Below are 27,009 nucleotides of genomic sequence, written 5' to 3'. Positions count from 1 at the left end.
GGGTAATTCACAGGAGCAAAAAGCTGCTGAGCAAAGGCACAGGCACCCCTAGGAAATAAGTCAGGTTTAGTTGGGTGCATCCTTGGCCCGTACCTCTGGAAAAATGGGTCTTGGTGGCATATTGGTCGGGTTTTTTGAATAGTAAGTGGTTTGGTAAACATAAACGTAAGCATAAAAAAATTCCTCAAGGACTAGTTAGTGAATTTCTAGTTCAGAAAGAATTTTAAAAAATTTAAATGTAAACTTCAAAGATCAAACTTCTTGGTTAACATTTATACACTCCTTGCGCATGTTAATGGATCACTGAAAAATTGTTTGTTGGGTTCCAAGGGATTACTGCAAAATTTTTGTTGTGGAAATGCCGATCTAGGTTAAATTACCTAGGAATGCATTCTAAAAAAATCAGGGGGGGTGGGGTGGTTGGGATTTCCATTGATATTTATTCCTAAATATTAGAGGTGAAATAATTTTTCTTACCCTTGTATACCTTGGGTATTTGCCCATCTGTGCCATCTCCCAGCACATTACTGATCTTTAGGATATTGGCGTTCCCAATTGTGGTTCCCATTGATATGTCTTGACCATTATTGCATCAAAACGGTTAAATGGCATCTTTAATTCCTGAAAACTTAACTCAACAGTGGGGCATCGCTTAAATAACTCCATGGTTGGGGAATTCAGTCATTCAACGGGTTTTTGTTTTTCTTGTGTACCGCTTCTCGGTGCTATATTGCTGGTCATGGATTAGTAGCATCACGGGACAAAACATGTTGCGTTATGCGATGTTTGATTGGTAGGCTAAGCCATCGGCCGCCTGTTCCGATAATCACGCAACATAACATGAAAACCAAACTTCATTTTATGATAACTTAACTGACAATAAAGGTAATAAAACTATTTCTCACCCTTCTATACTATTATTGGTATATCTTCATAATAAAATAGCCTATTCAAGTATGGTGTATGACGTTCATTGGTAGGCTAAAACCCAAGTTGCAGTATGGATAACAACAAACCATACATGAACAGATTCACATTGGTGATATTAATTGAACAATAAAGTAATAAAACCATTCTCACCTTACATATTATAGACAAGGTAATAAAAAACCATTTCACACCTTACTTATTGATTAGAACATATCTCTGAAATTAAGTTTCCATTCAGGCAACTAAAAACTGTGATATTGGTAAAATAAACGACATCAGTTGATCATTTTAATTATTGTAAACAAAAACCCAGAACTGCAAAATGGTAGATCGCCATGTTCATAATCATAATAATGTAAACATGGTAAAATAATAATAAATGCAATATGATTAGACGGTAAAAATAAAAACATTTTTAATTAAAATGATCCATTATTCTCAATACACAACAATTTTCAACATTTTTGCTCATGGAATATCTGTTTCAATGTTACAACCAAATCATGGGCAACAGTCTCCTCTAAGAGATACAAGCCAATTGACGAAGTCTATCTGCCATAAACTATCGAGGCGTTATAGAGTTGTTCTGTGTTCAAGTTGTGAGACATGCTGATATTCACTGGTGGCTTCCAAAGGTTTAAAAAAATTAAATACAATTTTTACTCATTCTTCATGTATTGGAGATCTGAACGGAAAGAATCTCCTTTGCTTCATTTCGTTCCGTTTGTTCACAGTAAGGTTTTATCTTTCAAAATTGTCAATAGTACTAGTGATGGTTAGGTAATAAATGTTTGGGAAAATTACGTAACAGTCATTGTCAAATACAACCAGTACTTCCCCGTATTCTGGTAGTAAATAATAATAATAGTTTAGAATGATCATAATGTACTCTGGATTGGTCGGGTTTGTGGTGGCACGATGAAACAAACAAAAAACTTTTCTTTGTTAGGCTATGGTTTGTTTAGATGAATAGGATCGGTGATTGGGACTTTATTTTGATTATTTTTAATGATCCAAATAACTATTCATTTGTGCCACTAACACTGATTCTGTGATTCCGGTGTTACCAATTTCGCATTTTTAATGACCAGCTTCATTTTCTTGAGGTAATTGACAAGAAAAAATTAATTGCCATTTCAGCATCTGGCCAGGTGGGGTGGAAAACCTTTGCCTTTTGTTTTTCAAAATAACATCTAGCATAACGTAATTTGACATCAAAACTTTTTATGTTAGTTTGAATTTAAATTTCTTTTTATTCCAACTATGTTTGGTTCGATAATATCATGTAAGAATAAAGAACAAAATCTGGCGAAAAACTCATTTTTCAGGAATTTGAACAGGTTTCGAAATTATTAGGAATCGTAAACGTAATGTACAAAGTAGAACTGTATGTTGGAAACTGTTTTGAATCGAAAAAAAGAGGGAGCAATTGGCTGGGTGGCAGTTGTTGTGTATGATGTGAATATTTTATCACTTTATGGCGCAAAATCCAGCAAGAAATTGTCTTTTGGCAACACTAGGCCTGCCCAACGTTTGTTAACGGTATGTTTGTTATTGAAGTAGTCGTTCGCTGCGTTCTTTGAATTGTTACCCAGTTTAAATGAGTTAATGATATGGCATCCAAAAACCCCGAATTTTTATTTTACTCTTTATAGGAAAGAAGCCTAAAGTCGGATGAAGGTCATTTATGTGCAATATATTGTGTTGTGAAGAAAAGAGGCCCACATGAGCATTGCATATGATTAGGCTTCGAGCTGTAATTCCCAATAGGCTAGTAGGCTACATGGGTGACCAGTATCACGTATAGTACATAAATTTTTAAGGCTTAAATGTTGGTAAAATAACTTGGCAAAACTACACATCTTCAATTTTAGTTTAAGGTGATAGTTGGAGAAACACATTTGGTGGTTTGAACACTAAAGTCACGGCAGTTGTAAACACCTGGAACAATAGTGGTCCTTTGGGTGGGCTTAACTAGTTAAAGTAGGGCAGTTTTGTAGCAATTTTGTTTGTGGGGTGGGGGTTACAGGAAACCCACGGTAATTACTTAATCAACGGGGAGGTTCTGGGCCCTTATCCCCTGCGAATTATCGAGGCTCTGCTGTACTCTTATTTTACATACCCCCACCCCCACCCACCCCACTCATATCCAGTTCCGGTTCAAATTTTCAAGGTTCTTCAGTTTTGTTCAGGCCAGTAACTCCCTCATAGTTAATACACAACTGATGAAATATTGTGCATTTCTTCCAGCCGTCCAAAAGGGTTGGTTACTGTATTCACTTGCCCTTCGAGTAGGCAAGCCTACGGGTATGATGGATCATTACGCTGTAACTTCAATCAACAGCTGAAAACTAACAATTAATTGGTGAATTTGATGGCACATTCTTGGTGGTACAAGAAGTTTCACCTTATTTTCATAATCTATGAAGCTTGATTCTAAAAAAAAAAATTTTCAGTTACCCAGCAGGGAAAATTAGTGGTCCGTGGGGTTTTCTCAAGACATTTTGATGCAATAACATACGTTAATCGTGTAGTTTAATTTGTGTAATACAATCTCGCCATAAGGCGTAAAATCAAAAGGGCCATTCATTGGAAAGAAAACCTTGGTTTTCAGGCTTGCCCATAAAAGGTGCAGAAAAATGATTGTAATAGGATTTTAATTTTAATATCTGATAACAGGGTAAAGTTGAAGGTGTTACGTTAAAAAGTTTAAAAAACTTAATTCTCATCATCTGTAAACTAGGAAATGGTTTTACAAGAGTCCCTAATGTAATACACGAGTAGATAAAATTAAAAGGGAAAAATGCTGTTTTGCGAATTGTCCGGTACAACTGTAATTTGTTGTTTAGGAATAGAGAACCTAAAACGTAATTTAAATTATGCAAGAGTATTTTGTTGATGGTTTCTTCAATATTGGGGGGTGGGTTGTTAGTTGGGCAGTACATTAACTAAAACCAAAAAACAAAAATCCAGATTCTCAGTTACCATCAATCAATAGGTAAAGTACAATATTGGTCGGTCAAGAGGTCAGGATGGAACTCCAGGCGACAGACATAAAAATTTAAAATTTCTAAATGTAACTTTTACCTTTTAGATCTTGGCGTTGTATTGACAAATGGCATCCAAGGAAGGATTTCAAGTAAAGAGGCAATGTGGTTTATTTATTTATTTTTTAAAAACAAAAACATGTTTATCTGGTAAAATGTAACCAGTATGGTATATTTAACTTGGGTAAATTTTAGTCATTAAATGTGTAACTATTTTCATTTAATGTAGCGGTGTGAAGCACTGGGGTTAATGTTAAAGACGTCAGGTTTATGGAAAAATAACAAATAGATTAAAAAAAAAATTGTTTATGGGATTTTGGTAGAAAAATCGCATGCTGTTGCCAAGGTTTCAGGAAACTAAAATTATTACAGTTTCTAAAATGTCGTTAATAGGTTTTTTTTCTTTTTTTAGTAGGTTGTAAATGTTTTACCGTTGGCATGCAAAGGGATGCGTTAGTGGGGTGTGATTGGTATGGCGTCTTGCCCTGTCACCCTCGGTGGGCTGTGATTTCAGTTTCTTCGGGCATTTCATTGAGAGTTAGAAATGGTGTATTTGTGGTGGTAGAACAGTTCACTCTCGACGGGTTGGTTAGGAAGTCGCGTTAAAGCCGTTGGTCCACGTTTGCTGAATAAACCACTGGTTCCATGGCAATGCCCAAAAAACACTAGTACAAGCAAAACAAGCCTTCAGCATTACAGGTTTAAATCCATAAATTCTGTGCTATGTGGTTGCCTTTATTTATACAAGTCAGCCAAGTTTTGTGTCAATATTTGGTTTAAAACAACTTGAAATATAAATAATGGAGAAATTTCACTTCTAATCTTCAATGGTGTAAGGTGCAAGGTGCTTATTGAAGGTATATTGCAGCAATTTTTATTTGGTCGTTTGGCTTAAATTTAAGGACAAACTGAAAAGCCGTTGTGTGCAGGCTCTGAGACAAAATCTAATTGAAACTAGGTGTTTATGTCACTGGATGGAACCTTGGGTAAGTATCCCAGTGCCCTATGGTAAACTGATGCACAGGAAATTATGTTAAAGGATTTTGATTGTTATCGAAGTTTGTGAGGTTAAAATATTATGCGAAGGACAGATAAATCAAATGAAAATTGAAACAAATTAAAAAATATGTACTATAATTTACATGTATACATATAATTGAGAAATCAAAACATTATTTGGACTTTGCAATACCAGTATTCATGACAGCCACATTAAACCATGAAATGAGAAAATTTCAAATTTGGTTTTTCGTTTTTTCACTGCCAGTGTTAATGACTATGTAGTATTTCGGTTTTTTTTTTTTTTATTTTTTTTTTTTTTTTTAGCTTTTTTTTTTAGGCGTATAAGTGCGAACCGGGAAAGATAAGTTGACCCCCCAATTATTCTGACGTAAATTTTTATGATTTTAACTAAATATCGGGCATATTGAGTCGACCTAATAAAAAATGTTAGGCCCAAAACCGTACGCTCAAAACATAAGCAGCAGGGTAAAAAGTTGATCAGGAAATGGACGAAACGAAAGATACGTTACTCTGAGTCGTAATGTAAACAAACACAACGCGCTAAACTAACCACTGCCATAACAGGTAGTAGTATAATGTGTGTACAAAAACTGCCCACTCAAAGTTAATGATTTGGATTGGGTGGAGCTGTTAAAAAACAACGAAACATGCCGTATTTTATTATTATGAAATTACAGGTCAAATATACTCGGTTATGTTAACCAAATCTGTGTAATATATAAAAGATGAATACCGGTAAATTATGATTAGAAAATGGACGAAAACAACGAATGATACGTTACTGAGTGTAATGTAAACAAACAAACGCTATAAACGAACGCTGCCATAACAGCCTACGTATATATGTATGTACAAACTGCCACTCAAGTTAATGTTTTGATCGGGTTGTTAAAACAAGAGTGCTTATGCATTAAAATGGGCAAAATCCCAAACCAAGATAAAAGTAAGGATTTTAAAGGCAACGGTTGGTGGTTGTAGTCGTTTCTGAATGAAAGACATAACCTTTGTGATACGCCAAAAAACGAAAACAATTGCTCAAAAAGCTACCGAAAGACCTACAGAAATAAGGTTACCCAGTTTTCATAGATATATTATTGAAAACAAGAGGAAGGAAAGAAAGAATATAAAATTTCCATCCTATTATGTATCGGTAATATGGATGTGAAACTCCTTTAAATTTTTGATTATGAAATTGGCTAGCCAGAACTGTTAGATGTAAAAAGGTACAAAGACAGTTTTACAAAAAGTGCAAGTTCGAGGTACAGGCCATGACAAGACAAGATTCACTGTTAGTTTTGTATCATGCATGGCAGGATGGAAGCAAAACTGAAGCCCATGGTAATTTTCAAGAGGAAAAACGAATGCCTGAATTAAAGGGTTTCCCACTGGGGTGATTTGTTCAATTATTCACGAAAAGGGTTGGTGGTTGGACGGATGAAAATGGTGTGAAATTGTGGATAGAAAACGTTTGGAGCAGACCGCCCAGGGGTGGATTAAAAAACGGGGATAGAATTGTCTATTGATTTGGGTGGGATATGTTTGCGTAGTCATATAACAGAGAATACTAAACGGCCAGCCTTCTAGCAAAAAATTAATACTGGAAATAGGAGTTTATACCAGGTGGCGTTTGACCTCTTTGCTACAACCACTAGCACCGTTGGTTTTAAATAAACCATTTAAAGCTAACGTAAGACAAGAATGGAACAATTGGAGTTCGCCATTCGGAGAAAATCATTTGGCAAAAGGCGGAAAAACAAATAGCGTGCTCCTTTCTTTTCCTTTTTCCTTTTGGATTTGTGTTTAGTTGTTGTGCCTCTTGGTGAAAAATTTGGTTGTCAATTCTGGAATCAAAAATCATTGGTTACTGGGATATATTAAATCCTGTGATGACCATAAAAAGTTGTTAAAAAAAAAAAAAAAAAAAAGAAAAAAAACCAAAAAAAAAAAAAAAAAAAAAAAAGAAAAAAGTAAAAATTTAAAAAAAAAAAAAAAAAAAAAAAAAAAAAAAAAAAAAAAAAAAAAAATTAACAGGTTGTAGTTTGTAAGTTGAAAAGTTTGTTGTAATTTAAAATGAGTTGTGTTTTTTAAAAGCCGTCTGGCTAAAAATAAAATGATCAAAAAAAAAAAAACAAAAAGGTTCAAAAATAAAAGTGTTTTGGTTTTGTAAAAATAAGTTTGTGGGTTAAGAAAAAAAGTAAAAAAAAAAAAAAAAAAAAATCAAAAAAAAAAAAAATCAAAAAAAAAAAAAAAAACAAAAAAAAAAAAAAAAAAAAAAAAAAAAAAAAAAAAAAGTGTGTTGGTATGTTTGTTTTCTTTGTAAATTTTTTTAAAGGGAGAAAAGTGTTCTCAAAAAAAAAATTCTGCGGAATATCTTAATTGCAATGTTGGTGGGGAATGGCAACCAAGACGGATTGGATGCATTCTGTTCTTTTGTGTAGAAACGTTAGATGGTCCGCAACGGATGAAACCTGCAGTTTTTGATTTCAACCAGGATTCTTTTCAAACCGGGAAATCTATTTCCTTATGGGAATTGTGGTAAATTGATTTGGGGTGATGTTGAATGGTATGTGTGTTTGAAGATGATGTGTTGAATTTTTTGTCCTTGATGACTGAAATTGCCTGATAAACCAGAAATGATGGTGAATTTGTTCGATTGAATTGAATTTGTTTAATTCAAGTATAGTAGAGACGTGGCAGACTCAAGGTCATTTTTGAATGGATTTTAAATGGAATTTTCTTTTTTATGTTTCTTTGTTTTTAAAAGACATTTAAGTTCCCAATTAAATTTTTAAATAAAGTTTTTGTTCTAAACATTTTATTATATTTGGTGATAAATAAAGATTTCATCAATACCATAAATGTTTTTAAGGTTTTTGAACAAAATACCCCACGGGGCAAAAACTGTCAGTCCCTCTTCGTGGAACGCATCCTTCCTCCAATTTTTTAACGGTGTATCTGCAAATATGGTCTTACGCAATGTTTTTAACACCTTCTTACTGTGCATCTTGGGGCTTTCCTCGGTTTTTTCTTCCCCAAGTTTTTCACTGATTGATTTTTTTTTTTTTTTTTTTTTCCACTTTTATTTTTTAAGGTAAACTGGATTCCAATTGTTCTAATGTTATTATTGTCAGTATCATTTTACAAGCTGTTTGTGAAAATGTTTTTTTAATTACTGGTATTTATTTACATACATAGTTACCTCCCCTCAAACAAGGGTCTGTCCATTGTTATTATTAGCCAACTGGTTTAAAAGCCTGGGAAGTCCTTACCGTAAGTTATATGCCAAAAATAATGAAAAATAAAAAATTCACTTTTTGTTTAACCGTTTAGTTCGATAAGTCGGACCCCCCCCCTAATTTTGGCTAATGGAATTTGAAAATTTTGGGGGCTTTAAAGGGTAAACCGAGGGCCGACTTATCTACGCCGAAATATATTACGGTGGTATGGTGTTATATTTTTGGTAACTCTTAAATTAAATTTGCTTTTGTCATTGATACTACATAAATAAAAAAATAAAAAAAATTCTAATTATTCCAAAAAAAAGGGGGGGAGTACCTGGAGATTTGTTACTTGATTACGTAATTAAAATTTTAAAATGTTCGTTAAAATCATATATGGCTAGCTCCTAAATAACTTCCAGCAATTGTAGGGCACTAGAATATATCCTAGTGTTGAGACCACAGGTTTGTTAGTGGTGAAAAATACAAATTTATTTTAAAATTTGTCCAATGACTATGTATATGGGAATGCCCTTTTATGAAATTCTCGATATTTGCCCACAATATCAAGACACGATTGCCCTGAGTTTCGAGTAGTGAGGACATGTTTTGAGGGATGTAAGGGTTGTTTAGTTTTTAGTATGTCTTACCATACAAATGTGTTTGTGCAACTGCATGTGTGCACAAGGAATTCTAATTTAGTAGAATTTATATGTGGAGATCCAAAATTCAGTACAGAATGGTGATATACTGTATAAAGTAATCAGGCAAAGGAAAACTACAACATACTATTGAGCAATTTTTCATGATATGCCTCCACACAGTTCAATTCATACTGTATTCGCAAGACCCATGTGAATATTTGCCATGATAACCTAGGAATTTATAATTTTGCTAGTGTTAGGAAACATAGTACGTATTCCTAAACATTTGCACTACCTCCCAACAGAACGGACAAGGCTTTGGTAAAACATGGATGAGCATTATCTTAATTTATTAACATGCTGCACATGTACATCATGTGAAAGTAACTGCACCTGCTACCATACTTTGTGTGTTTTCACAACTATGAATAAGGAGTTATTTAAGGGCATCTGTAGGGTCTACGTGATATCGGGTGAAATTGAAGGTTTTATAGTTCACAAAGCTGTACCCTTGATGTTAGTGTATTAGTGTAATCAGTTCACATCATGGTGCATGTAGGCATTGCTAAAGGTTAATGGACTCGAAAGTTCATCTTGGAATGTGTTGGTCCCTTTTTGTCTCAATAATATCTTGATTGACTTGTCAATTTATTAATTTTTATGCAGAGGAAGAATCATGAGATTTGTTGTTTTCAGCCACCAAGGTAACCGGCCACAGTAAAATGTTCAACGTGAAGTCTGGATATGGGTTCATAAATCGTCATGATACTAAAGAGGACGTATTCGTCCACCAGAGCCGCCATCACTAAAAACAACCCAAGGAAGTATGTGAGAAGTGTTGGCGATGGCGAAGACGTCGAATTTGATGTTGTTGTTGGGGAGAAGGGCAATGAAGCTGCCAACGCACGGCAGGCCCTGGTGGTGAAGCAGTCAAGGTTTGTAGTTTTTCATTTACCAGCTGTATCTCAGATAAAACTGCCAGAAAAACCATATCAAAACTAGTAGTATTCTTGCTGGAAACAGATTTCAGCAGCAACTAGTCTGGTGTTACAAGCAAAAGCAGCTAGGTCACTCTTTCAACATAAGTATTATCTACAGATGCCATAGTTCCGTGGCGTACATTTTTCTTTCTTATACTAGTTTTCCAGCTGTTGTTACACGATTTATCTTAATATTAAGGCCTCAGGTTTGGTAGTTATGAAAAATACAATTAGATTATAAAAAATTTATTATTTATACTACACCGTGGTAAATTTTACTCCCTTGATTCACTCATTCTCTGCCATATTGACAAACTAAGCTTTCATTTCAAACATTTTCTTCATCTTGTAAAGTGCCAACTCCAGTAGAATTATAGGAAATGGTCTTTATATTACTGTATTAGTATTCCTGTTTTTTTAGGTTTTCATATACCTGTGTTAGATTAGTATATAGCCTCTATGCCTACACCTCCACATTCCCTTTCTATATGATGGACCATATTCATTTTTATTTTGTAACTGTCACTTCAAAGTGCACATTGGTAAAGTGGTTGTTTACATGCATAAGAAACATGAAGGCAGTAGTTAGGAAGTATTATAGTCCGACATATCTAAACTGATATTGTTTATTCCTTGAGAAAAACCCTGTTGCCAGTTCTCTCTCAACCTTTAAAATTGTTCCCTTCTTAAGTCCTCCGCCATCTACACAAGGCGATATTTGGGACAGTACCTAATGAAACTGTCCGTATAAATCCTAATCCGTAAATTCGATCCCTATTCTGTTTTGGTTATTACTTTTGAGACTTTGTTATTATTTATAACTAAATACACTTAAATTTTGCATGTTACATATTTTATATGGTGATCTTTTTCATTGAAAGTAATAAAAATCGGTAATTGCCATTCAGTATGTTATGTCTTATGACATTTTCTTATAATCTTGCAAGTAGATACTTCTATTTATTCTTTTTATTATTTGTATTTTTCCATCTGCCATACTATCCATTTCCTAAACAAGTTTGTAATATTTTGCATTTCATTGCTCTTCATTTTAGGTTTCCCCTCATTTTCATTCATTAAGTTATGATTTATTAAATTAATTTCCTTTTTCACCTCATGGATCATGTTATAATCATAAATCTAATGCGTGTAACAGTTTTTACTTTTTATTAGGTTACTGCACATTAACTCATATTTGGACGCGAACATTTTTTTTACAATAATTATCACAGGAATTGTAATAATGATTCTATACAAACTACATTACGAAGAACTACGTTGTCAGATGATCTTAGTTTAATACAGATATCCTTTGCGGCATCGCCTGTTCGCAAGTTTTCGGAATGCTTGACTGCATTTGCCTGTTTCACAGCGTGCTTTCTGTAGGAATGAATTAATTTTCCTACTGACTATTATTCTCGGTAACCTAAAGCAAGAAGTCAATTTTGTGTGCTAGAGTTCTTGGCTAGACTGGGTGTGGGGCTTATCCAAAGGGAAGCTTAAGAGAGAATTCCTTTAAAATTCATGGTTTAATAGGCTTGGCCCACCTGCATATCACCTGTCGAAGATAACAGGAAAAGTGGCAACGTCTTTCGAAACAGTTGTCACGTTTATAAATTAGACTTTCATTGTATTTACAATTGAAATTATAATCACAATATGCGCGTGCCAAGTTCAGCAAAACATGCTAAAAACTCTTTACGCTACAGATTTTATGATTCATGTGTTATAAAGTAAGTTAGTATTCAAAACGATACTGATAGATGTTGCATCAGGGTTCTTACCCAACCCGACAAAAAACAATCTATCGGTTTAGATCTGTCGAACTGTAGTAGAGAAGTTTGCAAGGTAGTGACCTATTTGAAGCTGCGAAGACTTGTAAAAGCGGTGAATTTAGATTTAACTGAGCTTTTATATTTAGTATTTCCCTTTTCACTTTTTCAACCGCTGCTATTTTTTAAATTACAATTTCCTGTATGTACTGTGTTAGTTTCATTGATGTATATTACTTACTGCCTATTTAATAAGTTTTAATGTTGTTAATTTTTTTTCGTCCGTTATCATCTAGATTTTTATTTTATGTAGGGTTCGCCTTATGCTGCTGACGCCGCCGTGGCTACCGCCGTCGGTATTATCGCCGTGCTGCACAGGAGAGGAAGAGAGGGTGAGGAGAAGGCGTAATGGCACCACCTATGAGGGGCCGCGGAAGAGGGGGTTTGGTTTCCGTGGCCGTGGTCCAAGAAGATTCTATCGTGGCCGCTTCTTTGGAAAGTGGTCGTGGCCGCGGTGGAAGAGGTGGCTATGATCAAGCAGGTATATGAACTATGGAGAGGAAGTCATTGACGGTAAGTACAATACTTTGATTAGCTGGTCTGTGTTGTCTAGATTCGATTTGTCTAGCCCAGCTATCAATACTTGGTCTCGTTATTTAATATGATGCACAGTACATTATTTACCTATCTGGTGTCGAAAATTTGTCAGAATTTGTTTATATGTGGAGTTTGAGTTTAATCTATTCCATTGTATCTTACAGTTCATTGATTTATGTTCATGTGTTGTTTTCCGTACTGCAAAGGTATTATATATGTAGTTATATTTCCTTGGATTAAAGTTAAAAAATTAGTTGCTGCATTGTACCTGTGCATCTAATGTTAGTATTGGCCAATGTTAGTATCTGTAAGTAAATACTTAATCAGCTGGAGCCCCATCATATTTCCAAACATCTATGAGCCAAGAGTGTGATAAAAACAAGGCTGGGTATGCGATAGTATACTATGTTTGGTAATCTGGCCAAAGTTTTCATTTGGCTAATAAGTAACTTCAAAAAGTTAGAAATAAAATGTAAATATAAGGTTTTTTTTTACGATGAAATAAAAAACAAAAATAATAATTACAAGAAACCATGGTGTAACAGCCTCAGCCACTTTTGTAATACAATGAAGTGAGACAGGAACACTTGCAATGTGAAAATCAACCAAAACATTGCAATATGAAATCAACCAAAAACTAGCTTCGTCTCATGATAGTTCATTGCAAAATTTTTGCTAGTAAAAGGTACGTTCTTCTATCACATCACCGTAATATGCTATGAAATTGGTTTTTAACTGTCATCAGCCAGATACATGAACTATTATCTACCCTACTTAACCAAGATTAGAACCATGAAGTTGGTGGCTGCCATAGCATATAGACAATAAAAGTAAAAGAATTGACAGTAAGATAGAGTAATATAGGCGCGCGCACACAAAAAAAAAAAAATGGAATGCAAGTCTAGTTTAGGTATAGACGATTGAAATATTTTTTTTGTATTCATTTATAAGAGCATGTTTAAGGGGGAAAATGCTAACCAGGATTAGATGAGGTTGCAGATCAAGGAGTTCCTTGTATTTTCCCTCTTCACAGTGTGCTGTGAACACTGTCAGCTTTGTGGAAATTTTCCATTGCAGGGGGACCAAGATGCAATTATGTTTCAGCAAGTGTTGTATGGTTATACAAAAATTCCAGTTGTATTTCTATTTTTATGTTGCAAAAGTTTGACTAACTATAGGATGCAAATGTGATGATGTAGACTTGTACCATAACTGACTGCTTGGGTCCCACTTCATGCACTTAATATATCAATGCAAGTGGCATCATTGTCTGAAAAGATCAGTCATTCCATTATACATAGTCTAAAAGAACACAATCATTCCATTTGACCTTTGTTCCTAGTAGAAATTATCCCAAAGGGGGTTAGTGCCACCAGTGCCACTGAAGGCATTACACAAAGTTCTTTGCAGCATTCCTATTCTTTACTTTTACTCTACCTCTTCATATTTTATAACAGTTATGCATTTCAAACCTTTTTACTGTCAATTTCCATTTTGGTGCTGAATGACCTCATATAAGTCCCAGCAGTGGGAAGTTAGCATATCTTCGCTCTGCCTGTTCTGTCTTGTCCTGAACAGTAATGGGCTCCAAAAGTATCTTGGGATGACCCCAAGTAGCTCCTTGTAGCCTCAAGCAAAGTGGCTGATAGAGATTCCACCTTAGCACAACCTTCTTCACCAGTCTCGTGTAGAGATACCACAAATCCGTAGGATCTTTATCTTTCATGTCTAGAGTCTGTCAAGTATCTCCTTGAGTGAGAGACCTTTCTTGCAGAGCAGCTACTCGATGTAAGGCTACTTCAGAGGATCTTAGTTAGCCATATCAAGATGAGCTGTCTGCTCCTGTCATCGAAGGGATTAATCTCCACTCATGTCTGTTCAGTAGATAGATTTGGATCTTTTTCATGAGTGGATTTTTTTCGTTTATAATGGCATTACCCTAGTATTGAGTAGTCTCTCAAGCTGAGGCCAGTGCATCAATTGTCATGCAGGAAATTGATTTTGGAAAGTTTCCTTCTGACCATGGCTTCCTTGGAAGAGTTTGAGAACTCCAATGGTCAGCCTTATAATGTAAACTCTCAAAGGGTTGAGATCGGTAGCTTTTGAATTTGCACCAGAATTCGTGGTAAAGACCCAGATTCCTGCGGTTCACAATGACAGATTTGCCTCCTTTCCAATCCTTACAGTGTGGAGTTAATAGCAACCTTCAAGAGTTTCAAAGCCAAAGCACTGCGTTATCTGAAGGGGTTGGGGTCGCCTAGAGCTCAGGTGTAGTAGACTTATGTTAAACACAAGCAAGGTCAAGAAAGAGGCATCTCGTAATACCCTCGTTTCTACAAGAGATGATTAGGCAAACCTACTCCTCGTCATCAGTTCTGTCGCCAATTTGGTGCATGCAGAAGTGCAGACACCTGAGAATTATGTTCCTCCTTGGCAATAAGAACTTGCCTGTTCAGAGGATTTTGAATGCAGGTGCCGACTGTGTTTGGGCAGTTTGAAGAATAGACTAGTCATACTTTCTTATCCCAAGGACCTTTGTCAGATATTCACTAGAAAGAAATGAACAATGGCAAGGATGGAGCAGGACCAGTTGAACATGTGATAACTAACAATATACTTGATAGTAACAAATTGAAGCAAATAAGAGCTCATATTTGAATATGGTACTCTTCTCTAAATATCTCAAATAATTTTGACTTGGAGTAAAATTTTCACGCATTGGACCCATGGATGTTTATTTTGGTGAAAGAGGCTAACAAGTAAGCGATTATGAGTGTAGTTTAGAAAAGTCTGTTAGTAGTTTGTCAATCAGTTGACAGTTAACCGAATGAAAAAATTGGGGTTTTAATTAAATTTACACTTGCCATTAATAGACAAATTTGGGGCCACCATTGTGAGAGTTATGTAGATTAGCTCAACAGTCTGATTAAATTATTAATTATAAATCTCCAAGTGAAGATCACAGCTAAGTAGCCTGAGGCTTAATTGCATGTCCTTATTCTTTAGGTAGGCCAGGCCAATCATGGTGATTTGTGTGGTTTAGCCATCAAATGTAGAAAGTGCCAGGAAGCTGTTGAAGACATGTACAGTTTTAGGAAGTTTGGTGATCACTTTTCTTCCACATTTTGGTTAAGTAGGTTAAACTGTAGACAGGAATTTCTTTTCCATCTTATTACACCAATGAAGAAACTTGTGCTACTTATAACTAGTGGGTTGAAGAGGGTCCCCAAGATGTTTTTTGAGTGGGAATGATGGCCAACTTCCTTAATTGGCTCTTGGAGCTTCCCACCTTTCAAGGGATGTGCCTCAGTGGTGTGATTGGTATGGTCTTGGCGTGTTGCATTCCACTGAGGGGTTAGAGATTTGTATTGCTGTTGATATAATTCAGTCGCGGCGTGGTTCGGATGTCTATAAAAGCCGTTGGTCCCGTTGCTGAATAACCATTGGTTCCATGCAACGTAAAAATTCCATACATACAAACTTTTCGAGGGATAGTAGAATCTCTAAGCTATACTATATTGCCCAAAAGTCTTGCAGACTTGAACCTGGAAATCTTGTCCTCCCAAGTTGTTGTTGTTGTTGTTTTTTTTTTTTTTTTTTTTTTACACCTGGGGGCACAGCTGCATGCTTTACTTGTCAGATATAACTGCTCATACTGTGATGCCCCCTGGTACACTGCTTTACTATTCTCGTTCCATTCATGACAGTGAACAAGAGAGAGAGACAGAAAAATAGTGTTAAATGACTTAAAAGTTTCCCATTAAAGTAAAACTAGAAATGTTCAACCTAGTCACTAAATTCAAAATGGCATTAAGATGAATATTGCTCATACAGAGTATAGTTACTGTAGAGCATTAGCTGTGACCCTGTTACCACACCTCAACACTCATGGTGAGACTTGACATACTCCAACTATCACAGTATTCAGTGAATAGGATTAAAACTGGTTGAATTACTGCAGGTGTGTGTTTTCTTTTTTCCTGTGATACATACTCTTGGCCTTGTCAAAATAATGTATCGCATAGGAACTGCATTCTTAGATTAATCTGTAAAGCTGAGAATACTGTGGTCAGTAGAAAGAAATGTATCAAAAGCTGCTCTCAAGTCGGGGAGCACAAGTTTTGGTATGGTTCTGTAAAATTTTATTTACATGTGTGTGCAAAGGCTTGTATTTTGTTTGGGATAAATTTGGGAAAGGGTTTGTTGTTTGCAGAATTTTTGTTACAACCATCATGGCAAAATCTTATCAAAGATGTTAAAAAAATCTTGCAGGTGATGGAATGTCAATGAGGGGAAGAGGAAGAGGCCGTGGCCGCGGAAGGGGCCGTGGAGGCAGAGGTCCTCGTGGATATTTCCGCAGATATTATGCTGGTTCACGTCCCCAACCTGAAGGCATGATGGGAGGACCTTCAGAAGGCGTTCACGCCGCAGGTTCCGCCGTGGTGGACGTTGGCCGTGGACGTGGCAGAATAGGTAGTGGACCAGAAACAAAAGTAAGTGAAGACTACTCGTAGCATTTTGGTGAGGTAATTTAGGAGATCAGGACCGAGAGCGTTTCAGCACTTTTTAGGGGCGCAATCTGTTTTGGGTCCTAATATAGAGAATGGAAGCGACCTCTTTCCTTTCTTCTGGCAGAAGTAGATGCACTATCCACACTGTGTAGATTATGTAGAAAATAACACAAGCATGTAATATCTGGAGTCCTTCCTTTTCCCTAGACTAAAGCATGTCCTCATACTGCATGTTTGCCTTACAGACATCGGAAACGCAGACACAGGTAGCAGCAGCTGAAGGCCAGAAGGCAAGTTGATCCTTCCACCTTTCCCTTACAGCTGGGCTGCCAGGTTGTGCATGGCTGGCCATGGCTGGGGGTCTAGCAGTCTTCAATGCCAATGCATTTTTGAATGTTTGCTTATCCGTACAGTAATGCCCATAATTGAAGTATGCATGTGTTGGTGTATTAATGTGCACAAAATGTGCTTTTTGTTAATAATTATGAAACTTGTGTTCCAGATTTAATTGATTAACATCTCTGGTTGGGAAGCCAGAAGAAATATCTTTTGATAGCTGCACAACCAGGTTTCTTGTCAAAGACTGATCAATGCTAGTATAGTAGAGAATTACTAGTTAGTGTCTGAAGGTGAGGTAATGGGTCATTTGCCTCAAGTTTCCCTAGAATTAAGAAATATGCCAGTGATGCTGTTTTGTGTTATTTATTAGTATCTACTTGTGGTGGAAGTGTTTGTAATGGATTCGTGTTAATTGGGCGCTTTGTTGGTTTTAAAAGTAAATTTCCATTTAGGGAGGACTTTAGATTTTTTGCTTTTGTGGCCCTAAAGCTTAAACTACAGTTTTTTATTTAAAGCTTTATTTGGCCTGTTTGATACGCTTTGCAGTAGTAGTACTCGTACGATATTTCTAACAGTGTATATGCTTAGAGAATTAGCAATTTGCTTTTTGGTAGAAGCTTTGTCGCTGGAATAACCAGTTGGATTTAGTTTGGTTAGCTGGGTTATTAATTGAGAGTGAAAATTGATACAGATTAAGTTCAGACAAGTGGGATGAGACCAAAACCGGAATAGACAATGTAGACAATTGTGAAATTTTTTTGTCATTTTTAAAACTGCTACCATGACATGACTTGATACTATGGTCTTAGTTTGTGTGTAGTTTGGATAGATAGCAACTAGATGGGGAGTGTGGTTCTTGGGTTTTAGTATGTGTGCACTGTATTAATCCAATCCCAGTTTGAATGGGTTTCAGTTTATAAGGTTAGAGTTGAAAGGAGGGATGTAGTTTGTAAGTTGCCACGATTCGGATAAGTTTTTCCTCAAATCCTAAGTGATTGATACAGTAGACCATTGGCTAATAGACCAGTAGAGAAAGGTTTTTCAAAATTGGTATGAAGTGGCGTAAGGTATTAGAACGGAAGTCAAGGTATTTTATGTAATACCAGAATGTCAACATGTTCCAGATAGGAAATCCCTGTTGATTGATGCATGTCTGTTTTTTAAGCCTTACATTTTATTTGGTTTATGGTAGTTATAAAAGTGCAAGATATCTTGCAAAGGACTTTTAAAGTTGTTGATGTTGGTTTTTTTTTCCCCAATCCCTTTATTATGCCGTAGTATTGAATTTGGCTTTATGCCTGTGCTTCTGCTATTAGCAAAATGCCATTGTTGCATGTGGTATGCTTTTGAAATTTGTTACAGCATTGTGTTTGCATGGAGTATTGCTTTCATTTGATGTCTTTCATGATTGGCTTAATTGCTAGTGTTACTGACATTGCTGGGCTTTGCTTTTTGTGTGCTTTCAGCTTGGTACTGAGGATGTGGAGACTAAAGTGAAAATTGAGATTAAAGAGGAGCAGTTTGAAGCTCATGAAGAGCAGCATGAAGATCATGAAGAGCAGCAATGAAGCTCGTGAAGAGCAGCATGAAGCTCATGAAGCGCCTCGAGCTCGTGATGAGCAGCATGACGCTCAGACAAAGTGTTTGGTAAGCATGAAGTATTTGCAGCTGTGATAAGCTAGCTAGCTAGCTGTTTTTTCACCCACCCCTATAGATGGCTGATTTTACATAACCTTAGCCAGAAGTCCTTGGATGTAAGCTGTTCACTGAAAGATGCTGGAAACTGAATTAGTGTTACTTTTTTTAAGTAATAAGATTGACACTTTTTAATTCCTAAAAACAGGTGCATGGATTAAGGGTTTACCTTAGTTTTAGTTAAGTTTTCTCATTTTCCATTTGCTTACACTCCATGCTGTTACAGGGTGATGGACAAGGCCAGGAGGGACAGTCTGCTGGCTCTGGTCAGGCCCAGCAGGCAGTGGAGAACACAACTGCTGAAAGTTCAGCATAAGCTATCCTCATCCTCCCCTGCAATCAAGCCACCAAAGCTAACGAGGCCACTATTTAGGTTATCCAGATAAAGTAACCTGAACAGTGTTCTTAATTTAAGGGTGGATAGGGCTGCTGCTGCTGCTGTCATACCCCCTCCCAGCCCATCGGAAGCCCAGCAGGAGCTCTGTCCACCACCCGGAACTTCCAGTGACAAACAAACCACCGACAAATGAAAGGGACAGTAATGCAAGAGCATAAGCTTACAAAAACCAGCTGTTGCTCCCGGTTACCAGAAAGTCGGCTCTGACCACCTTCAGAAGGAAGCTAATGTGTCCTCTCTCCGGGTCCGGTAACAAAGAGGTCACGCAATTTGCAAAGACGAACCCACGGTCAAGGGTTGGAGTCTAAATGGCCCTTTCTTTGTCGCGCAACACCTGAACACACCATGAAACAAATGTACATTTAGGGTGGGAAAGCACAGTTCATACATAACAGATTAAATAAAAAGATTAAACAAATCACAATGGGTGGTAAAATAATAAAACCATAAAAAAAAAAAAAATACTGACAGCATTTATATCTGAACTTTAGGATCTAAGTCCGTGGTGCTGAGGTGTGTTTGTTGCTGGTCTGTTTCCACCAAAAAAAGTGTAAAATCACAACTAAACCTAGTGCACATGATCATTACCCTGTTAGGCCCACATATCCAGCTAGAAGTTGCTGCATTCGTTCTAACCTAGACGTTGCAGTTGGTTACATTGCCATTCACAAGTTGAGAATGTAATGATGTGGGTGCCTCTGGTTAACTTTTAGTTATGAATGGAAATTTAGTAAATTTTTATTTAAGAAAGGGACATGCTGAATGTAGCATGGTTATAGGCAATACTAAAGTGAATTGATTATTTGATTGGCCAGTTTTTTGATTACCTATTTTGACATTTTTCTACATAAAATTTTTGTAGGAAATAATTGTGCCACAGACATGTGCATTGCAATAAAATCCATAAAAATGTATGTTTTGTTTTTACTGGGATCCTTTAAAGCTCCTAAGGAGATTAACGCTAGTTCAATGTCAAGTCTTTACTAAAGCATAATTATTGCGTACTGCAAGATGACTGCATAGCCAGGCTTAAGGTAATTTGTAGGGAATTGACCAAGGAAGCTTGAAACCGTTAGCTTTATTGTGGTCAATTGTGGATATGCACATGAATTAGTGGTAGATTTAAATATGCACACGAATTAGGTGTCAACACAACAGTTTAAATTTATCATAAGAATTGAAAATAAATAGTCTTAGGTTCGAATTTTGGCTTTCTTTTGAAAATTCTGCCAAATAGTGTGTGTAAAGATCAAGAATGTTTGAAACTTCAAAATGGTCTGACCAAAAAAGTTAGTAATTGTAGTAGCTACAATTCTCTATTCTCAAATTCTTCACACTGGAAATGCTAGTCACTACAAAACTTAAGATCAAAATGGAAGAATATTAAGTATTTGTTTATATAGCAGGATTCGAACTGTTATGGATGCTGTTTACCATATCGGTAAAATATGCTGATATTACCCAGCTTTTAAAGGGCCTCTAATTTGGTCCTAAGCTTTGAAATCATAGACTAGTTTATTGCAAGTTAATTTGTAACTACTACATGCTGACCTAGTCAGTTTTGGAAGTTTAATTATTTTGGGGTAAGGTGGTCTGTCAGTTGCCTGATAAACTTGTAATTTGAACGCAGTTGAATCCTACTGAGCGCCTCATTGGTGTGGTCGGTATGGTGTTGGCGTCCCACCTCGGTTGGTCGCGAGAGTTCGATTCTCTGCCATTCCATGGCGAGTGAGGAGATGTTATTTCTGGTGATAGGAAGTCACGGCTTAGCAAACCTTGAAAAAAGTTGAGTGATGGTCCACAAAGCAATTTTCGTTGGTGGTTCCAAACCTAGTGTAGAATTCAATGTTTCTTGCTTGGAATAAAATTTCTTCACTGTTCGACAGATTTTTCGTAGAACTGCAATGACAAGTAAACTACAGTAAAGTCATAATATATATATCCTTTCTAAACCGATGTCCCAAATCATACTGTGTACATTTATTACTGTATTGTCAAGTAGTGTACAGACCATTAAATTGAAATGGTCATATGCTTACAGTATACAAAAATGTTACTCCTTACATAGGATCATCCCTGGAATTAAAGAAAATTAAGTAACGAGCTGCAGCCTTTGTGTACATCAGTTGCTAGAAAGACTCATAACGCCACCAGAACCTGCTAGGGTTGGTTGGTTAGTGGCCGAACTTTACCCCTATCCATAATATGAAATTTTGGGTAATAAGCCGGACAGGAAAAGTTGATTGCATTCACGTTTACACAATTGTGAATCTTCAGTCTTGGTTTGACTTTAAAGTTAATTTATGAACTTTTATAACCCATATCGCTTTCTGATCCCTTAATGCAGTTGTCCAATCAAAAACTTGCCTATCAAACTGTGAGCAATGGAAAATCACTAAAGAAAAAAGTCAATTTTTTATGATAAAAATTTTTCCATGTTGCTAGGAACCTTAAGGAAGAGGCTTTATTTTTTTTATGATTTTTTTTCCACTTACGGCTTAGTTGAAGGGTCAGTGATGGAATGACAGTGTTTGACTGAAATCTGTTCCCGAGGGGTTTGTAATAGGTATTATGCTCGTTACTTATGAGATTTTTGAATTCTTAGGAATTATTTTGATGTGAATATTTCAAGTAGCCCATTATTCAGGATGACAATTTGTAAGCAATTTGTATTTTTCATAATTTGCAAAACCTGAGGTCTTTACACTGGATAAATATTCAGCGCCAGCTGGAAACCGGTAAAGTTTCAAATAATTGTGTACGCAAGGGACTATTTGCATTGTGCTTGGTCACGAGACGTTGGTCTACCCACATACCCCTCATTAACTCATGACCCTGTTAGTTATTCTTCAAACCCAGGTTAGTTGATAGAGGGTTGGTAGAGGGCCCTTTGTATGTTATGAAAATACATAAGTTCACATGTTATTTGTTCATATACAAAACAAACCTTCAGTCTTAACATTAGGATAGACTTACTCTTGGTGGGAGGTAAGTACTACTAACCAACTGGTAGTTGCACCTTTGATCAGTTTTCTGAATACCAGAATTCTACGAAACAACTGACCATTATTTCCGAATAAGACATATATGTTTACAGATGTCATATATTTCGTTTTTACACAATGTCATAGTTCATTGTGTTTTTACACTTATGTCATAGTTCATTGCGTCCGTCAGAGGAAGAACTAAGAAATGTTCCCCTAACAAACCAATTCATCCACTCATGTAGGTCTGTTATCATTCCTCTCCCCCTTGCTAAAGAGAGGAATGTCCTGCTACTGATCGGTATCTTACTGATACTAACCCTAACAGTATGGCCACTTCACTCACCTGTACCTTGTCCGTTCCAGCTTATGATGGTACTCTATTCTACTGCCCTAAGTAAAGGAGACAGAAATTGAAAAGGAAAGAGGCCAGTTAACTCCTCCATTTCACATTCATACATCATCTTGGACAGATACCAACTGACCCGCCAGGGGTACTGGATGAGTTACACCTTTTGTTGAGCAGCCACCAAAGGACCCAAGGAAATTGAGTCTAAGGACCTCTGGGCAACCTTATATATATATATATACAGGAAATTGAAAGTGGTTTTCATACCAAAGAACCCACTCTCAAATTTCAATGAACAGACAGACACCAAGTTTGAGCTCCGATACAGTCAGACCAACTGTCACGATCATTTTAACAGATATGTTCGTAAAATGCCAGAAGGCCCATATTCCTCTGATGACCTTCTCTTCTGTATAACCTCATTGGTACAACTTGACAAACAAGGAATAGGCTTGACCGATTGCCTTTGTTTGGTCTGTTCCTTTACTTCTACCACCTTAATGTTCTAGGTGACGTAGTTCTTTCTTTAGCCACAGAGTACTTTGACAAGTCAAAGTCGGCCCTGCTGAAGGTCCCTCAGACACTCACACCGTACTGAGCATGACTTAAGAAATTTATCTCATCGTGACCTTGGCTGCATTGACTCATCCCGGATTCCGGGGCCAATTGGAAGTGATGTTCCAGACTACTTTTAAGTCTGCGTCAAAACCCTGGTTATTGAGTACAACCACTCTACCAAGGTCAGAGGAAGACCCCCCATCCACGGTCAGTTTTCCGTAACGTGACTGATGTATGTGCCTGGTGGTAGTCTGTCGAGGCTACTCTGATACAGAGTATGTTTTCAGTTATCAGATCCGAGTTCTTATGTGCCCATCCAGTTCACTACTGCTGATTCATCTGAAGATTAGTCAGTGTGAAGCGATATTCACATGCCCAATCACCATTCCAATGTATATCACCATGCATGTAAACTTGTAATTACTGAGTCTTCCCTCTGTTGCTGACATCCTCTCCAGATCATTGTCTACTGACCCGAATGTCTTTAATGGAAAGAAACGTCCACTAAACAGGCAGTCACGGCCAGAGAATCATTCTGTATATGTGAGCTAACGACCTTTGGAGGTCGTTACGTCCGAGATGAACACTACACCCAAAATCTGAGAACTGTTAGTTCGAAAGGGGATACTGGTCAACCTCCAGACCTTGAAATATTAATCCCTACCTATGATGGTGCCTCTTCCCTACACCAACCTGGTAGTGGTGATTGTTCTACGATAAACTTTCTACAGTTACTCATCCTGGCTCCTTTAATTACTGGAACCCATCCTTCTGTCCGGGACATAACGGAACAGGTTGAATCTAGAGTTTGCGTAACCTCCAGGTTGTTCCCAGTATCGCAAATGGAATCCTCAGGCTCCTCGAAGGGTGAAACCCGAGACAGCTATTAGTACATGGATTTTCCATTATACGAGGTCCTCTCTGGATGAGTGGTTTGTGCACTCAACTGCCAAAACTGGTGGACCGAGGTCCTACTCCCATCTCGGCCAACGCAGAAATCAGAGACATATTTCTGGTGATAAAAAAATAATTAATCGACATAGTGTGGTTCGGATCCCACAATAAGCTGCAGGTCCATTGCTAGGTGACCAATGGTCCTAGCCACATTAACAAATATCCAATCCTTCAGGCCAGCCCTCAGCCCTAGGAGAGCTATTAAACAGCTCAGTGTTTTTGTAAAAACTAAGATCCCAACCACGAAACACCTTATGCGGTGACCTGTTACAATATACGGGCATATGTTCTATATGCTACCCTCTAAAGGGAAATCCTATATTGCTAGAAACCATCATGGTGCTATTCGAGTAACCCAGCCCAGAATTGTACCCAACGTAACTTCATCCTACCTCCCTCTTGAAGAATTGGAAATCTCACTTTCCCCTTCCAGATATGATGAGGTACTAATGCCTTGCTCTAGCCAACTGAAGCCGAACCCTTATGTTAGTTTGGTTCATGACTTCAATACAGAAACCAGACCAGTATGAAAGAGACCCATTTGCAGATTCCAGGTTAACCTAGCCAACAACTAGTTTTAAGTAGGTATAGTCAATTAAGAATTGACTAACTTATTTTAAGTTGGCAAGACCAGGTTGACCCTGGCTATGTTAACCTTCAAAATTAGGCTAAGACCCTGGTTTGGTTAGGTTAGGCTATGTTAACTCTTCCAATTAGGCTAGGACCCTGGTTTGGTTATGTTAAGGCTATGTTAACACTTCCAATATTTAGGCTAGGCTAACTCCTCCATCACTAATGGTAGGTTAAGTTCATCCGAGATGTACCTTAAAACTTGGCTAGGCTAGTATAGACTAGCTTTAATCTAGAAACTAAATGACTTAGGTTAAGGTAAAGCCGTTCAAGAAAGAATGGGCTATCCATGCTAGGCTACAACCACAACCTTTTAGGCTAAGGTGGTAAAAGGGTTTCGAATGGGTAGCCTAGGCACTAGTCTATGCTCGGCTATACTTATAACCTTACTTATTCGTCCAACCTAAGATACTACAGGCATGTTCAAGCAACCAGGTTCATGTTAAGTTATCAACCCACTGTTAGGCTAAGTTGACATGTATGTCGGAACCACCTAACCTATGGAGTTAGGCTAAGTGGACCTGGCTAAGCTAAGAATTGTACTGTAAGGACAACGCTTATTCACAATTTTCTCTGTATGTAGTTCAACATTTGCGTTGTTCTTACTTCCCTCTGCGAGAGCGTTCAGCGGGCTTTCCGCCAATGTAAAAATCTTGTGAAATCATATTTTATGTACTTTTGTATTTGTATTATCTCTCTCAAGAAACACAAATCGGGTCTCGCCGACCCACTTTTATTCTCTGGGGGTCGGTAACCACCATTTCTGCCCGCATGCTGTATATTTGAATTTTCCCTTACCTGCAATAAAGTCAGTACACTACTACCTGCCTCTTTGTCCACACCTCACAACTGGTGACCTCATGGTTTGGACGGTGACCCAACCGGTTTTGGCTCGGCCATTAAGGGCCTAACTACCGCCACTCACCTTCAGAGATCTTTAACGGACTCACGGCGCCCCCCAGTATAGATCTCTGAAAGCTCCTACCGTGGAAAAACCAACGCCTCTAACGGACTAAATACGGCATACCTTCCCAAGGTGTGTTCAGGTGTTTTCCTCAAACGGTTTGGCCCGCCATTCATGACTCTGTCGACCGTTTTTGTGAGAAAGGACAATGGGCGTAGACAGTACCGCATGAAAAACCCAGGCCTCCCCTGCCCCAACGATGGTCTCGCACACAGCTGCCGCTCAAGCTGTCAAATTACCCCCCTTCACAACAGCCAACCCCAACTGCCTGGTTCTTCCGTGCTGAAGGGCAATTCCGGATCGCGGGACTCACGGACAAGGTACTGCAGGCTGACCTCATCGCAGCAGCCATCCCGACAGAGGGTGTTCGACCGAATAACTCCCTGGCTGACCCGGTCGAGCACAAACCGAACCTGTCTCACTCGATGAGATAAAGACAAGGCTCGTGACAGCCTACACCACGCCCATCGCTGAAAAGGCTGCCCGCGCCGTCCACCTAGTTACGAACCCCATGCGCGGCGCGACCCACAGGATGCCTGGGACACGGTGATGGGCCTCGTCCAATTGCCCGCGAAGTAGGTTCCGACGGGAAAAAGAAAAATGGGGAAAGAAATAAACTGCCTGAGCCGCGAATATTCTTGCGGCAACTCGAGCCATACGTCCGAAAACAGCTGACGGATGCATATACCCTCCACGACAACGAACTACTGGAGAAAGCAAAAAAACTGACGCTGTCGAGCAATGCTGCAAAGCTTGCCGCCCCCTGATCCTCCGTGTGCTAGCAACAGAGAGGGAGAAGAAGACGACGACGACCCAACGCAAGAGATCGGCGCCGTATCCCAGGGAAGTCCTCCCACATGCAGCGCGGCGAAAACTCCTGTGCCACTACCACCGGAGGTTCGGGAGATACTCCAAGAGGTACGAAAGCCCTGCACCTTCCAGCAGTCAAAAAAACGGCGACGGCAGATAAAACCAAAGCCGCCCGTGGCAACAGCCTCGTCGGAACCACACACCGTAGGGTTCTATGTCCGCGACGCGATCTCCGGCCGGAGGATGCTGGTGGACGACAGGGGTTATGTGCTCGATATTCCCGCTGTCAAGAAAAGACCGTAGCCGCGAACCTGACAAAACAACCGCCCTCGTCGCTGCAAACAGGACCCCCATCCATTCCTACGGCACGAAGTCCCTCGAGATATCCATCTTGGGGTGCAACTACGTCTGGAAGTTCACCATGCGGGCGTAAGGATTCCACTACTGGGGGCAGATTTCCTGGCGCAGAATGGCCTCCTGGTTGACGTGGGCCGCAAACGACTCCTCGACACAGGGACATGCCGTTCCCTACCGCTCACAGCGGGTGCCTGGGCGCCCCCACAATTTGTACCGTCGCCCCCCACAAGTACGGCAACTCCTGCAGGAA

General features: G+C 38.2%; 1 protein-coding gene across 3 annotated transcripts; it reads left to right on the top strand.

The window, feature by feature from the left end:
* Positions 1-12,060: 12,060 nt before the first annotated feature.
* On the top strand, positions 12,061-20,067 carry LOC135209679 (uncharacterized). 3 transcript variants are annotated; one of them, XR_010313393.1, is made up of 4 exons: positions 12,061-12,187; positions 16,484-16,704; positions 18,528-18,708; positions 18,983-20,067. XR_010313393.1 is itself a non-coding variant. In XM_064242420.1 (4 exons), the coding sequence occupies exons 1-4, from the start codon at positions 12,160-12,162 to the stop codon at positions 19,070-19,072; spliced, it is 384 nt and encodes a 127-aa protein (XP_064098490.1). In that variant the 5' UTR covers positions 12,061-12,159; the 3' UTR covers positions 19,073-20,067. The 3 variants fall into 3 exon arrangements, 2 of the variants coding, with proteins under 2 accessions (XP_064098490.1, XP_064098491.1); XM_064242420.1 differs by lacking the exon at positions 18,528-18,708 and adding an exon at positions 16,968-17,012; XM_064242421.1 differs by lacking the exon at positions 18,528-18,708.
* The last annotated feature ends 6,942 nt before the right edge of the window (positions 20,068-27,009 follow it).

Source organism: Macrobrachium nipponense, chromosome 38 (assembly GCF_015104395.2).
Source record: "Macrobrachium nipponense isolate FS-2020 chromosome 38, ASM1510439v2, whole genome shotgun sequence".
NCBI classification, from domain to species: domain Eukaryota; kingdom Metazoa; phylum Arthropoda; class Malacostraca; order Decapoda; family Palaemonidae; genus Macrobrachium; species Macrobrachium nipponense.
The sequence above is the reverse complement of the archived record's forward strand: the minus strand, read 5'-3'. Positions and strand labels throughout refer to the sequence as shown.

Excerpts from the sequence above, each read along its gene's own strand:
- LOC135209679 (XM_064242420.1), top strand. The coding sequence starts at position 12,160 with ATGAACTATGGAGAGGAAGTCATTGACG. Across the intron at positions 16,705-16,967 it reads GTAGTGGACCAGAAACAAAA|ACATCGGAAACGCAGACACA; the intron begins GTAAGTGAAGAC and ends TTTGCCTTACAG. Across the intron at positions 17,013-18,982 it reads CAGCAGCTGAAGGCCAGAAG|GGTGATGGACAAGGCCAGGA; the intron begins GCAAGTTGATCC and ends ATGCTGTTACAG.